Source organism: Rhinolophus sinicus, linkage group LG04, assembly GCF_036562045.2.
Source record: "Rhinolophus sinicus isolate RSC01 linkage group LG04, ASM3656204v1, whole genome shotgun sequence".
NCBI lineage: Eukaryota > Metazoa > Chordata > Mammalia > Chiroptera > Rhinolophidae > Rhinolophus > Rhinolophus sinicus.
The window spans coordinates 136,396,804-136,412,385 of NC_133754.1; the positions used below are offsets into that span (position 1 = coordinate 136,396,804).

Here is a 15,582-nt window from a genome sequence, read left to right on the forward strand (position 1 = left end):
ATGGGCTCCCCGCACTGTGTGGATTAAGAGCCATTATTTTCAGAAAGGCCAAATGGAAATACCAGAAAATGACACAGGCACAACCCCTCCCCCTACCCCCACACCATGGTCAAGAATGTAAATTAGAAACAGTGTCTCACCCCAGAAGGGATTGCAACAATTAGTGCCACTATCAGACTTGAAGGATGTGGGTGGTGGGGGTGGGGGGGAGTTCCCATCGCATTCCCTTTTAATTATCTCTCTGTTTTCTCAAAACCAGATGGATGATGGTGGGTCACCATACCTCGAGTCTAGTGACAGTCCCGGTCATGGCTAGTGGGCAGAATATGGTTGTCTTTAAAGAAGCACATAATTTATTCTCTGGCATTTGCCATGCAGTTATCAGTTTAATGAATGCTTTTCTTCCAATCCTCACCAGTAGAGTATCAAAATCTGTTTCGCCTGACATGGCAGGAACAGCATGGAGTTAATGTCCTATGGTGTAATCTTTTACCAATGGGAAACAGGAGATGGAAAAAAGCGAAAAGATAAATTGCTTGCCCTTCAAAGATTCCAAGATGCAGTAATTCCAAAATGCTTTTCTGGAGATATCCCACATTACCAAACAACTCATTAAGCCTCTTTTAAAGGTATGGCCAGCTCAGTAAATATACAAAAGAATCTATTACCTTTTTCTCCTTCCTTGCCTCACTTGCTTTTTCCCTTCATTCTTGCCTCCCTGGGATTGAGTCTCCAATAAAGAATTAGCACAAAGTTATGCTTCATGTTTTCTAAGAAATCTGAGCTAAAAAAATGGCCTGCCACACTCTCCATACCCAACACCAGGTGGCTGAATTTAGAAAGGGAAACATAAATCCGTAGGTAAGCAGGTATAAGTTCTGAAAGATAGCTGCTCCCTACTATTTCTATGAATATTAATGGAGAAGATGAAGTAAAAATCAAATAGATTGCTTTTAAAAGTTAACCACAGATTGCATTTAAAAATATTTGTGCAACAGAAATCTAAGTTCTAGTTACCTCTATAATAACCAGCTAGCTATCTTAGACTATAAATTAACTCACTGTTCCTTAAGAAAATTAATATTGTTTGGAGCTATAGACCTTCTGAATAGCCATATATCATCTGGTCATTTTTATTTACATTTATAATTTAGTTTGTGTCAGCAAGCCAATGTCCACGAGCAACTCTTAAGATTGCGAGTACTGAATATTCTAATCTCTGCGCCAGAATCCAAGTAGGATTGACATTCTGATTTGGAAAATATTTTTAAGAGACAGTCTTGACCATCAATGACAAAGGTTGTGTTGTAGCATTAGTTCAGCAGTGGACTTGTGAAATGCTGGGTTTAATCCTCAAACCTCTGAGGCACTGAGTATATTGGAAGATTAAGAGGTTCCTGGATTTTCATCAAAAGAGGCAAGAACTAAACATGTCTTGAGGGAAACGAGCTCTGAGGTTCCCTGCTTTCTGGTTTAACGAAGTCTTAATGTGTTGTATTTCAGGGCACATCAGAAGACATTGCTTTTAATTCAACACCCCCCCTACCCTGTTTATTTTCTCAGCAGACCTAACCAAACATGTTGAGTAATTTTGTTTATTTATTCAGTAATTATTTTCTGTATCACTGTGTCCTATGATGTGCTGTGTAACAGAGTATAGAGATGCACATACTAGTGGGGGTGGTCCCCTCGGGAGGATGGACCTGGGGAAGAAGTCCTTGCAGGCTCTAGGATCAGGCTTGAGGCTGTTTGGACAGAACCTTTTGTGGTCCCAGGAATCTCCAGTGTGGTCTAGAAGGGTGGGTGGTTCTGGGTCTTGATAGGTGTATTCCTTGGCCTGTGAACCTCATTCTATAGGGAGGGAAGGGTAGATGGGACATAAAGTTCAGGACTTGGGGCAGGGTTTAGGGGTGGTACGGGAGCTCGACATGGTCAAGAACCAAAAAGACTGGTGAGGCTAGAAGGTGGTCAGTGTGGGAGTCTGTGGTAATGAGATGAAATTGATGAACTAAGCCTTGAAGACCGTGACAAGGAGTTTGCACTTTTGTTTTATTGGTATGCTGATTTGCCAGTCAGACTGCATTTAAATCTGCAGAGCCTTCAGTGGGATCTGACTTGGGCCTTGTCTGAGGCTTATCTGAAAGCTTTGGGCAGGAGACCTTCTGAAAGGAGGGGCTTGAGATTTTAGCTAGTGTGTGGTCAAGCAGAGGTCAAAGTAGACCAAAGTATTTGGATGGAGCCAAGGTGATATCACAGCCCTGAGAAAGGAGCTTTTCTATAATATGAGTTGCTGAGTGTGGGGACAGAGCCCTAGAGAGCAGTTTCCAGGCTCTTGGCCTCGCGTGGAAAGGTGCTGGCTCGGGTAGTAGATGGCAATCGGCTGTGGCCGGTTAGCCAGTTGGCCGCTGATGTAGCTGCCGCGGCTGCACTGGTTGATGAGTTTAGGGGAGTCGGTCGGTTGGCAGAAAAGTGGACAGCAGATCGCATGTCGGGTGAATCCAGCCTCCAGTGAGACGATAGTGGTATGACTCCCCTACCTATGGCTCCGTGGGTGTTCCTTTTTGGTCTCACCATGTCCTGCGTTCTTATGTGGGGAGCGGGAGCTGAGACCCCACAGGCTGCCCCGCATGACACTGAGGCACACATCCTTGGCCTGAAACTGGAGACAAGGCCTGTTCCAACTCACCCCAAACTGGGCAGGAGGCAGAAGACTGCACGCATGCTTTGGTATGAAGCTGACAAATCTGCCTGTCGTGCAGGGTGGCCTGCGGGGTCTCAGCTCCCGCTCCCCACATAAGAACGCAGGACATGGTGAGGCCAAAAAAGAACACCCACGGAGCCATAGATAGGGGAGTCACACCACTATAGTCTCGCCAGTGGTTGGGTTGGAGACACAGGAAGCAAGAGCCACACTGTCCTCAACCCGCCGTCCACTTGTCTCTGCCAACCAACCTTAGTTGCTAACTACAATCCACCTCTCTGCAATCTGCAATCCACACTTAGCCCTTGCCAGCTACCATCTTCTTGCCAGCCCCGCCATTTGCTGCTAGCGTAGCCACGGCATGTATATTAGTTGCCAATGGCTCACTGGTTATAACTGACGGCCAACTAGCCACAGCAGATGGCCATCCAATCACAGTTGATGGCCATTTACTACCTGAGCCAGCACCTTTCCATGTGAGGCTGAGAGCCTGGAAACTACACTCCTGGCTCTGTCCCCAAACTGCCCATGTAGCCTTTTATGTTTCATGGTGTCTTGGTTTCATGTACAAATACCTGAGGTTCTTTACAGGAGTGCCCTTGGACACCTTTCTTTGCTCCTTACCATCTTGTAAACTGAACCCCAGTTTGCCTGATTCTCAAGTCTTAGTTCTGTAATCCCAACCTCTGGCCTTTGGGTTATGTATTAACTCTTTGTCTTGCCGGCTTTGCAATGTCAGCTGATTTAACTGGCTCCTCTGACCTCCTGATGCCGCATGGCAAACAATTCCAGTTCTGGCCACTGGGAATCTAACTTCCGCCCTAGCTACAACAACGTCTGCCTCCCAGCAAGAAGAAATGGAGCATTTGTTATGAACCTCTAGATTCAGAGCACCTGCTTGGTTGCCCTGGCAACAGGCAATGGCTCTGCTTTTCTTTAGTCCCTGGGACTGGGGAATGTGACAAAATTCAGAGCCCTGAGGACAGTTCCTACAGGGTCCACCCAGTCAGTGGAGGTTGGAATGCAGATACAGACCCTGCTTTCACAGATACTGGGGATAGCAACTGCTGTGGGCAGCTAAGCCCATTCATTTATTCAGAGAAATTTAGAGGCAATTCAGCAGAACTCTCTAAAATTAAGCAGCCATAATGATTCATGAATACCCAGAGTTTTGGTTGAGAATTGGGGGTTGGGGGGAGTGCTGGTGGGTACACACTGACTGTATTTCTAACATACTGCGCTTTAGGAAATATGGCAGATAATAGCTCTGCTCCTGAAGGCCAACAGCCATTTCCACAGGGAGAGCAACAAAGGTCCACCCACAGGGACTGATAGGACTCACCTGCCAGGAGGAAGGATTGACACCTCTACAGTTTTATGGTCTATCCTGAAGGAAATGAGGGGGAGCATCCAAACTTCCACCACAGTTTAGCCACAGCCTCAGGAGAAGATCATGCAATGAGCGAGCTCAGGTCCCCAGACTTGAGCATCCCAGTAATTAAGCCTCTGTACAAGGCTAGAGATGGGACTGGCACACTGCCTCCTCTCTCTCTCTCTCTCTCTCTCTCCTCCCCCGCAGCAGGACCACTCCCCAAGGTGCACGCATGTGTGTGCTCACATGTGTACATGTGTGCATGCCTATTCCCTCTGCCAGCTCCCCCAAGCAGGGCACCTATATCTCTACAACACCTTATGCCTGTTTTTATGCCGATCGCATTATTCATATTCTAATCCTAAAAGATACTTGCCTGAAGACCATTTATTGCACAGAAAGTATAGATTAATTTTAAGGATTTGGTGCTCGCTTCGGCAGCACATATACTAAAATTTTAAGGATTTGTTACTGGCAGTAATACTCGCGATCACCTTTCTCTTGCAAATGCCCTCTTTCCTACAGAGGAAACCTTTGTGAATGTTTTGCCTATGATGCTTGCACTATAAAGATGCCCCTGGGCAATCCTTGGCAATAGTGACTAATGTTTAATAGTGGCAGCAGGACTTCTACCCTTTAGGAGGCAGCAGGCAGCTGAGAGCCTGGCTCTGAGTCAGATGCACCTGGATTCAAACATCCACTCGGCCATTTGCAAGCCGCAAAGACTTGGGCAAATCCCGTGATTTCTCTGCCTTAATTTCCTCATTTGTGAAATAGGAATGTTAATTTCTTCCCTGAAGAGCTTCAGTGAGGATTATAGAAGATAATAGGTGTAAAATCCTTAGCACATAGCATGTGCTCAAATGCATGACACCAAGGTTGACAGGACTTGAGCACAGTCCTCATGCTAATGAATGCTCTTTAAATATTTGCAGGACATTTCTTGTATGTAAAAATGTTAATGATCAAATCATCATATAAAAAAGCCTGTTTTATCTCTTCCTGTTCTCAAATCATGTTTTTTGTTTTTTGCCCTGGGGGGATGGTGGGGCTTGCAGTGTGGAAATATTTCCATGTACTAGAAGTTGATTGCATTGTTTCGTTAAGAGTCCCCCAAAAGGGTAAATATGATTTGGTGCCTAGCTTGCATGTAAACAATGAGCTATAGCTCACTTAGTAATGGCATTTTTTCAGAGTTAAGTAGACTTTCAGCTTCACTCAGAAGACTGTATGAGTCATCCCTGCTCCACATATACAATTATATTAAAACAGCTAAAATACAGTTTAATAATCTGAATTTAAATAAACTTAATTCTCTGAGCTTTGGTAAAGAAGTGCATTTTTATCAAATATGCTTTAGTAGTTTTGATGATCAAACTGCCCTAGAGGAGCTAAAATTAAACTTCCTCTGACTTTTACTTGTTCGCTTCTATTTCTAAGCAAGTGAGACACAGTATCTTTGCTTTGACTCTATAGGAATCAAAGGATGTTTTGGTCCGTGACCTCAGAATCTTTTGAGGCCTAGCCAGAAAGAAGGGAACATATTTCCGTATCTCTAGAATGATCAAAAGGCAATATAAGAAAGCTCTCAAGCAAAAAGGACACACAATCTTTCCTTGTCCTATGAACCTAACATTTGAGAGTTGCAGTCCCCATGTCAGAATGGCAGAATTCCAGTGGTTCATTTGTAGAAGTGAGTTATATGGAAATCAGAATGCATTCTCCATAGAAACCATATTATGCATGGTGGTTAGCTATCTTTAACCCACAGTGCTCTGAAGTAGAGTTGCAACAGAACTATAGGATTTTGCCACTTGATGAACAATATTTTTATGGGAAGATGTGTTCAGGGATCCAACTAAGGATGCCAAGAATGGGGGACTCTTCCCTCCTCCACTGCCCCCAAGCTGGAGGCTTTTGGAGTTTGGGGACTGGGGGATGATGTGTTGCGAGAAGCTAAGAATCCCTTCTTGTTCATCTTCAGAGTAGCTCCTGGCATATTTCCTTTCTTTTCATCCACTAGCCCCAATAACTGATCCTCTTCCTTCTCCCTCCACTGCCACAATCTCATCCTTCTGAGAAGGATTTCTCTCTTCTCATTTTGTATTAGAACAAGGAGTTCCCTCTGCTTGCCTGGTCCTGAAGTGAATACACAGACTTTGTCAGATACTTTATGGAGTTAACAACAAAATCTTCCTGATTCCTTTCTCAGTATTGCACGTAAGTTCTACAAGTTAAAGTCAAAACCCCAGTTAACAGTAAGTCTTTTTCTACTTAAGAAACTGGTGCGAAGTTTACCCATATTTCATGGAGCATCATAGATTAAGGCTTTAATGATACACATTTCATAAAGAGATGTGACTGGTGGAAGTTTAGGGGTGAAAAGCATGACAATAGAGTTTGTGTGGCACAAAACCGGGTGAAATGACTGTGTGAGTAGCACCCCCTCATGTTGAGAAGCTGTGAGTTGGAGGAGATGGCTGTAAGAAGTGGTGCTTTATAGTTTCTCTCTATTCCTTTGCTCTAAACCACCCCTATAGGAGCAGGAGCCCCCAGAGGCTGGGTTCAGGTGCTTAGAGACTGATGAGTAAAGTGCTTAAGGTAATTCAAGAAGCAGCATCCAGGAATGAAACCACAACTACAGTGCCATCAAAAAGGAATAGTGAGAGGTGAAATCCAAATGGCAGGCAAAGTGACAGTGGGGGAAGGTAGGCCAAATCAAGAGATTCCCAGGGGAGCCTGGAGCGACTTCAGGTACTACATGGGGGAGCACTATGACCATTTTCTTTCCTAGGACTCTCAAGCTCTAGGAGGGAAGGAAACTTTTTTTTTTGAATAGCTATCAAATGGGTAACAATTTTATTTGTATTTTTAAAAGATTTTTATTACAAAATATAGCTAATATACAACATTATATCAGTTTCAGGTGTACACTGTAGTTGTTCAACATTTATATACTTAAAGAAGTGATCACCATGATAAGTTCAGCAACCATCTCACACCACACTATGCTATCACAATATTATTGACTATACCCCCCATGCTGTACATTATATCCCCATGATTTAGTTGTTTTATACCTGGAGATTTGAACCTCATATTCCCCTACACCGTTTCCCCCATTCTTAATTTTTCAATTACAATTCAAATCCAATATTATTTTATATTAATTTCAAGTGTACAGCATAGTAGTTAGACATTTACATAATTTAAGAAGTGATTCCCCCTGACTAATACCCACCTGGCACTATACATAGTTATTGCCATAATATTGACTATATTCCCTATGCTTTACTTTACATCTCCATGACTATTTTGTAACTACCAATTTCTACTTAATCCCTTCATCTTTTTCACCCTGTCCCCCAAACCCCTCCCCAATAAATCTAGTATCCATTCGACACCATACACAGTTATTACAATATTATTCACTGTATTCCTGTGCTATACTCTATATCCCCATAATTACTTCATAACAACCAATTTGTACTTCTTAATCCCTTCCCTTTTTTCACCCATATCCTCAACCCCACTCCCATCTGGAAACCATCAAAATGTTCTCTATCAGTTTGTTTCTGTTTTGTTTATTTTGTTCTTTAGATTCCACATATAAGTGAAATCATATTGCATCTATCTTTCTCTGTCTGACACTCCACTCAGCACAATACCCTCAGGTCCATCCATGCCTCTGCAGATGGCAAGAACCCATTCCCTTCCCTGGCTGAGCAATATTTCATTGTATATACGTACCACCTCGTCTTTATCCATTCTTCCATCAATAGACACCCAGGCTGCCTCCACATCTTGGCCGTTGTAAACAATGCTGCAATGAACATGTGGGTCTACATGTCCCCTCGAAGTAGTGTTTTGGATTTCTTCAGACAAATACCCAGAAGTGGGATTATTTGGTCCTTTTTTGTCTTTTGGTATAGCCTTTGTTTTAAAGTCTATTTTGTCTGGTGTAAGTATAGCTTCCCCAGCTTATTTTTTTCATTTTCATGAAATACTTTTCCATCCCTTTACTTTCCATCTGTGTGTGTCTTTCAATCTGATGTGACTCACTTGTAGGAAGCATATAAGGATTCGTTTTCTTATCCATTCAGCCCTCTTATGTCTTTTGATTGGAACATTTAATCCATTTATATTGAAGGTAATTATTGATATGTAGCTATTGCTACTTTATTATTCATAATTTTTATTTCTTTTTTTAAAAAAAATCTGTCTTAAAGAAGTCCCTGTAAGATTCCTTGTAATACTGGTTTGGTGGTGATGAATTCGTTTAGCTTTTTCTTGTCTGGGAAGCTCTTTGTCCTTTGATTTTAAAATGATGGTCTTACTGGGTAGTGTAATCTTGGTTGTAAGTCCTTGCTTTTCATCATGTTGAATATTTTGTGACAATCCATTGTAGCCTGCAAAGTTTCTGTTGAGAAATCAGCTGACAATCTTATGGGGGCTCCCTTGTAAGTTACTAGTTGCCTTTCTCTTGCTGCTTCTAGGATTATATCTTTGTCTTTAAACTTTGCTATTTTAGTTATAACGTGTTTTGGTGTGGGCCTGTGTGGGTTCATCTTGTTTGGGACTCTCTGTGCTTCTTGGGCTTGTATGTCTATTTCCTTCACCAGGTTAGGAAAGTTTTCAGTCATTAGTTCTTCAAATAGGTTCTCAATCCCTAGCTTACTCTTTTCTCCTTCTGGTACTCCTATGATGCAAATCTTGTTATGCTTGATGTTGTTGTCCCAGAGGTCTCTTAAACTACCCTCATTTTTTTGGATTCTGTTTTTTTTGTTTTGTTATTGTTGTTGTTGTTTGTTTGTTTGTTTTTACTGTTCCAATTGGTACCTTGCCTTCTAAATCGCTGATTTGATCTTTATTCATCTAGTCTGCTGATGTCTATGGCCATGCCACCCTAAACGCACCCAATTTCATCTCATGTAGTCTGCTGGTGATTCCTTCTAGTGCATTCTTCATTCCTTCTAGTGCATTCTTTATTATTGTATTCTTCACTTCTGACTGATTCTTTTTTATGGTTTCTATGTCCTTTTGAATGCTTGCATCTCTTTGTTGAAGTTCTCATTAAGTTCCTTGAGCATTCTTATAACTATTGTTTTGAACTCTGTATCTGATAGGTTGCTTGCCTCCATTTTGTGTAGTTCTTTTTCTGGAGTTTTCTCCTGTTCTTTCATTTGGGACGTATTTCTTTATTTCCTTATTTTGGCTGCCTCTCTGTTTGTTTCTATGTATTAGGTAGATCTGCTATGTCTCCTAGTCTTGGCCGGGTGGCCTTATGTAGTATGTACGCTGTGGAGCCCTGGTACAGTCTCCCTGGTCCCTGGCTCTGGGTACCCCAGGAGTGTCCCTTTTGTGGGTTGTGTGTGCCCTCCTGGTATAGTTGAGCTGTGGTTACTATTGGCATATCAGTGGGTGGCATTGGTCCTCAGGCTGCTTGGCTGTGAGGTTTGGCCCCCTGCTGTGTGTGGGGCTTACTCCACTGAGTGGGATTTGCCCCAGCAGGCTCTGGTGCCTTTTGAGACTACCCTTTGTGTGTTCCACTTGAGGTCTTAATTGGGTGGTGCTCTGCTGTGGTCTGAAGCCGGTCTCCAAGTATGTTGGTTCTGAGGCCTCTTGGGAAGAGCTCCAGTGAAGGCCAGGTCACACACTGCCTGTAACTGGCTTGGGACTACCTAATAGAAGCTACAAAGCATCCCGCGTTGTTCACTGCCTGTACTAAAGTTGGAGGCAAGTGGGAGAGGCCATCCTGAGAACCGAGGATGGCTGCCATCAGCCTGGGGTAGCTCTGCAGAAAGCCAGGATGCCCTGCGGCCTGCTGTCACCTGCTGGTTCCCTTAAGATTCAACCACTGATAAAGCTCATGCAGTACGAGAGTGGGGTGAGGCAGTTTCTCAGGGAGTCACTAGAGTGGGAAGAGTTGTTGTGATTATCAGGTTAATATAAACTCTGAAATGGTGCTAGCGCTGAGCCTGGAGCTACTCAGCCAAAGTCTCAGAGCACAATGAGGGCAGTCGCTGCCTGCCTATAGCCCGCAGACTCCAATAGTTTTCCAAGAAAGAATGTAGTTTAGGTGCAGCCGGCTGCTCTTGGAGAAAGTCCCTCTAGCATTGGGGGAGTCAGCAGGGCAGAGCAGCGAAACTCACCAGGCCAATCAGATTCAGATTTGGCCAGAGGGGGCGGGCTCAACACAGGAAAGATATAGCCCACCTGCTGGCTGCAAGGGAGCAGTGAAAATGGTGAATGTCCTGCAGTTCTTACCATGCAGCAACACACCTCAGTCTGTTCCAGTATGCCTCTGAAAACCCTTGAGTCACCATCCCTCCACCAGAGCCCAAGGTGAGTGCCTGCGAGGAAGTGAGTCTGTTCACGGGCTGTTTAAGAGGACTTTGGGTTTTCTCGCAGGTTTCTGTCCCACCCGGATGGTCGGAATCTCCACTGTTTTTCACAGAGAGATGTGGGGACTCCTCTTCCTGGTACCAGTACTCCAGGCTGGGGAGCCCAGTGAGGGCTGGGGTCCCTCACTCTTCTATGGAAACCTCTGCAGTTGAAATATCCTTCCTGATTCTCATTCACCACACGCAGGTGTGAGGCCCATTCCGTATCTTAGGAGGGAAGGAAACTGGATGGCACTGAGTAGACTTGAGTAACATTCCTCAGATCTCTACCAGGCCTTCCTGGGCTAAGGACAGGAGTACCAAAAGAGGAATGAGAATCCTTTAAAGCCTTCTGGAGGCAGACATCTGAGCAGGTAGAAGCAAGCAGAAGTAAAAGCCACAGGGCTTAATAAGGTATATGGCAGAGTTAATTGTTGGCTGCCTACATGCCCTTAAGTTGTCAGTGACTTCAGATGTCTCCTTGGTTTGGACCTTGTTTGCCTTTCTGACTCTGGCTACTCTGACCTTTTGTTGAAGTTGATATTTGTCATCACGTTGACCCCATTCTAAGTACAACCCAGTTTCACGTTTTGGCCCAGCACTGTCTCCTTCCTGTTCTATGGAGTTTGATGAGATGTAGGAGGACCCAGTCAGCTCCTGGACTTTCTTCCCTCATCTCATTTATTTACTGAGCACTTACTATGTACCAGACACTGCATTAGATGGTGGGGATATAATAGTGAATATAACTGACAAAAATATCTCTGCCTCTATGAAGTTTATATTCTAGTGTTCTCAGACAATGAGAAAGATAAATAACAAAAATAAAACCCATGGTATATAGTGCTAAAGCCATAAATGGGGATATGGTGTTTAAAATTATATGTAGTGTGGCCAAAAGGGGTGACTTCTAGGTAAAAATTTAAAGAAGATTATATTAGTCTGGTGGGCTATCATTAAAAGATACCACAGACTAAACATGGCTCAAACAGCAGGCATTTATTTTCTCATAGTTCTGGAGGCTGGCAATCCAAGATCAAGGTGATGGTAGGGTTAGTTTTTGCTGAGACCTCTTTTCCTGGTTTTCAGATAGCTCTGTCACTTACTAGCTGTGTATTTTTGGGAAAGTTACTTTTCCTCTTTGATTTTGGGTTTCCTAATCTGTAAAATTGGAATAATAAAGAACCTAGGGAGCTATAGAGAGGATTAAAAGACTTAAAGTATGAAACATATTAGAATAGTTTCTGGTCCACAGTAAGTGACATAAATATTAGCTCTTATTACCATAAATGTTTGCCCTTTCGGCAATATAAACACTGCAAACAAGCCAATCTTTAGTGACTCCAAATGTGTGAGTTGCCTGACTCCTCTCCTGTAAGTTTCGGATGGACTTATCAAGCTTTCATAGACAGCAACACAGAGTCAGAGATCAAAATGCAAACTAAATAAAAGAGTCCATTAGGGAAAAACAAGAGCCATTTGATGGGAACACTTGGTTTGAATCCCAGATCCACAGGCCCAGAGATAGGCTCAAAATTTGGAGTGTAGAGAGCCAAAGATTTGGAGTCAGACAGAGGTGGGGCAGAGTTTAGAGGAAGAAGGAGAGTCAGAGTGACAACAGGCCAGGGTGTCCAGGATGGCTGAAGCAAAGGATCACCCCCCTTTCCTTAATCTCCCACCCAGCCCCGTTAGGAAAGCTCGATGAAAGGCCCTGGCCAGGGCCTAGGATATGCTTGCAATAGGTGGGTGATTCCCACCCCCTTTTTCTGGATCCGTAACTTCTTTGTGGTATTAAATATAGAGAGAGCTGAGGTTTCAACCAGGAGGTGTCTAATACTTCTATGTGCTCTGGCTTCCCAGTCCAGGTTTTTGGGGCTGGGAGATAATATGTGAAGGTGGATAAAGTCTAGATGGACCAGGCTCAGCAAGGATCAATGGAGGGCAAGATGAATATGCAGGGATGGGAATAATTAGATATGAGCTTCCAAAGATTTTGAATATGCTAAGGGAGAATTCTTCCAGTTTTGTGCAGGGTTGAGTGGAGTAGATGTTCCATCTCCATTGCTGCCTCAACCTAATGGTCATTGGTGCATCTGAAGGTATTTTATATCCCTCCATTTGTAGTCTGGCTTTTTCCTGTGCCAACTACTATGGTGTTACTAATAATGACTAATGTTTGGGGAATTTGGAGTTAATAATGGTCTGGAAGTGATAAGAGCTATTTTGGATGGTAGAGCAATGCAGTGAATTATTATATAATATTTTTGTGGCAGTAATAAGGAATGTTGACCAGCTAAATTATAAGAAGTATATGGGGGTAGGGGGCATGCAGGCATGTCGCATCCTGCACAACGAGGGTTGTGGGGGAGCGAGGAGGGCGGCGCAGGGTCAAGAAAAGACAGTAGCCATGAATAGAATTTAAATGCGGAGGTCAAGGGACCGGCAACCAGACCGTAAGTCTCAACTTCCCCAAGGGACAAAACCTATATGCATATGAATAGATGGAGAGCACTTCATTGAATCACTTCCCTTGCAGGTTGTGGGAAGGAATGCAGCCACAGAGGCTGAGGCTTTCCTTAGCCTAAGGAAGGTGCGGGCTGTGCCCACCTCTGTGAACCCCGTGGGTTCTATTGTTGGTCCCCACGTGACTGTGTCTGGCTTGAGTTGTTCCTTCCGTGAGGAATCTTACTCGTCGTTGACTGTCCAGTCATCTTTCTGGGACCAAACAGGGAGGCATAAGGTGCAAACACAAAGGTTTAGCAAAGTCCCTGAAAGGATCCGTCTTGCAGATTCTCCTTTCTTTGGGGGCAGGTAGAAGGAAACAAACAGGCTGCTGCGTGGTGACACAGGCACAGTACCCTTTGCTTGTGTTTGTGCAGCTTGAGGGACCATTTTGTAGGGTAGCTTCCTATTGCCTGATTTTGTTGTACAAGGAAGAATGTGGCTGGTCTTTGTCTCTGGTTCATTGGAGGGAGCGTCTGAATCCTTGGAAGTCCTGAGTGACAGAAGTGTCTTTGTTATTCATGGTGGGTCCCTGGATAGTTTCAGGGTGGGACTGGCTGTGCTAAAAAGACCCAGTCATGTGATTAGAGGTTTGGGGATTTGAGCCACATGATATCAACTTCACCTCCCAACTTCTGGGAGAGGAAAGAGGGACTGGAGATTAAGTTCAATCATGTGGCCAATGCTTCAATCAATCATACCTATGTAATAAAACTCCAATAAAAACTCTGGACACCTGAAGCATGAGTGAGCTTCCTAGGTTGCTAATCATACATCGATGTGTTGGGATAGTGATGTGTCCTGAGGACATTAAGCTTCAAGTTTCTTCCCAAATCTCATTCTATGTCTCTTCATTTGGCCAGTCTGATTTGTATCCTTTATAATAGTTGTGAAATGGTAATCATTAGTATAGTGCTTTCCTGAGTTCTGTAAGTCTTTCCAGTGAATTACAGAATCTGAAGGGGTGGTAAGAACCTGCAAAGGTTTGTAGCCAGTTGGTCAGAAGTATGGCAGCCTGGTTTACAATATAGGTTCTAAGTCAATATTAGGATATTTGAAAACATACTATCAAGTTAAAATGTGACAAAATAAAAAGGAGAGGCTAAGCATGGTGTGAAGACAAGCTACTTAGGAAGGAATCAGTTTCACCAGGAATTTTTACAAAGTGTTCATAGCCTCTGGAAAATAGCTATGCAGGGTCTTAAGTAGTGTGGTGGGTGCATGGGTATTTGTGATATTATTTAACTTATGAATTAAGCTCCAAGAAGGCAAGGATTTTTTTGTTTGTTTTGGTCACTGCTGAATCCTTAGCACCTAAGACTAGTTTTCCAAAAAAGAGTTTGGGCTTTAGCCTTATACCCCTCTGGAGCCATTGTCTTGTGTATTTAAATGCAACCTCAGGAAGGCTGGGATAATGATGTATTTCATCTACAAACTTTAGTGTAAAATAACCGGGTACAAAATGTTAGGTTCTTTATCTCAACATCAGCAAATATCTATGTACAAACTGACATTACTTTTCTCAAATCTGAACTCGGTCCATTTTCTGAATTAACTTTATCATTGTGGTTAGGTTGCTCATTTTGATGGGCAGAGTTACAATTGTGATGAGGGAAGGGAGTTCTTGCACTGGTCAGGTGGCCAGGGAAGGTTACCAGTGGGGCTTATTCCCGCTCCTTAAAGGGAAGCAGGTTATCCCCACTTTCTGTAACTGGATCATTTCCACTCCCTGAAATTAGGAGTGGATCATACCTACTCCCTGAAACCAGGGGCAGATCATCCAAACACACCCCTGAAGAAGGAAGGCAGTCATTACCAAGCTCTCTGCCACCTCCGACTCTGGACTTGATTGTCCCCAGCAGACCTTCAAAGGATTTAAATGTGGCCGAGTTCTTCATGTGTGCAAGCTTCCTACAGATGGTAGAGCCCATGGTGGACAGGGCAGCTGACGTCTTGTTTCATGTAGGCATTGGAGACCTGAACATCATGCCAGCTCTTGGATAGATTCTGCCTCAGCCCCACCAAGGCTGTGAGGCCCAGATACCTCTTGAGCTCTGCACAGAGTCTTTCTTTGGTTGCCAACACATGGCGTAGGCTTACAATTTCTGCCTCCAATTTAGTGAGCTCGGATTTGAGCACCTTTTGATCTGCCTCTGTGAGGTCCTGTGGTTCCGCAGCCTGGTGGGATTCATGTGTGCCCGTAGAGGTCTCTGTTATGGCACCTGGTGTGGATTGAGAAAGAAAATCTTCGTTAAGAGAGTCCAGGTCCAATTCTTGGTAGAGAGAGTAGAACTCGTGGCCACTGGAGAAATAATCCTGGCCAGTAGAGTTGAAACCTAGAGCTGCAGGGTCAGACTCTTGGCCAGTGCGTAGGGATTCCAGGCCGGAAGGATCCATATCTTGGCTGGTGGAATCCATGCCAGGGCCTGCAGGTCGATGTCCTGGCGTGCGGAGTGGACTGTCTGGCCCATGGGGCCTGCTTCCGGGTGAAGGGTAAGTGACGTGAGGAGCGGTGGAGGGCTGGGCAGGGTCAGGATCGCATAGGCGGGACTTCCGGCTGGAAGATGGCAGTGGAACTAGGCTCTGTCCCCGTGCCCCCTGCCCTCACAGTGGTGTTTTGACAT

General features: G+C 44.0%; 1 protein-coding gene across 1 annotated transcript; it reads right to left on the bottom strand.

Annotated features, from left to right (window-relative positions):
- Positions 1–14,622: 14,622 nt before the first annotated feature.
- Positions 14,623–15,376, bottom strand: TPD52L3 (TPD52 like 3). Its single transcript, XM_019727170.2, is given in 2 exon segments — positions 14,623–14,914; positions 14,916–15,376. Coding segments are annotated over 2 exon segments (753 nt in total).
- Between the last annotated feature and the right edge of the window lie 206 nt (positions 15,377–15,582).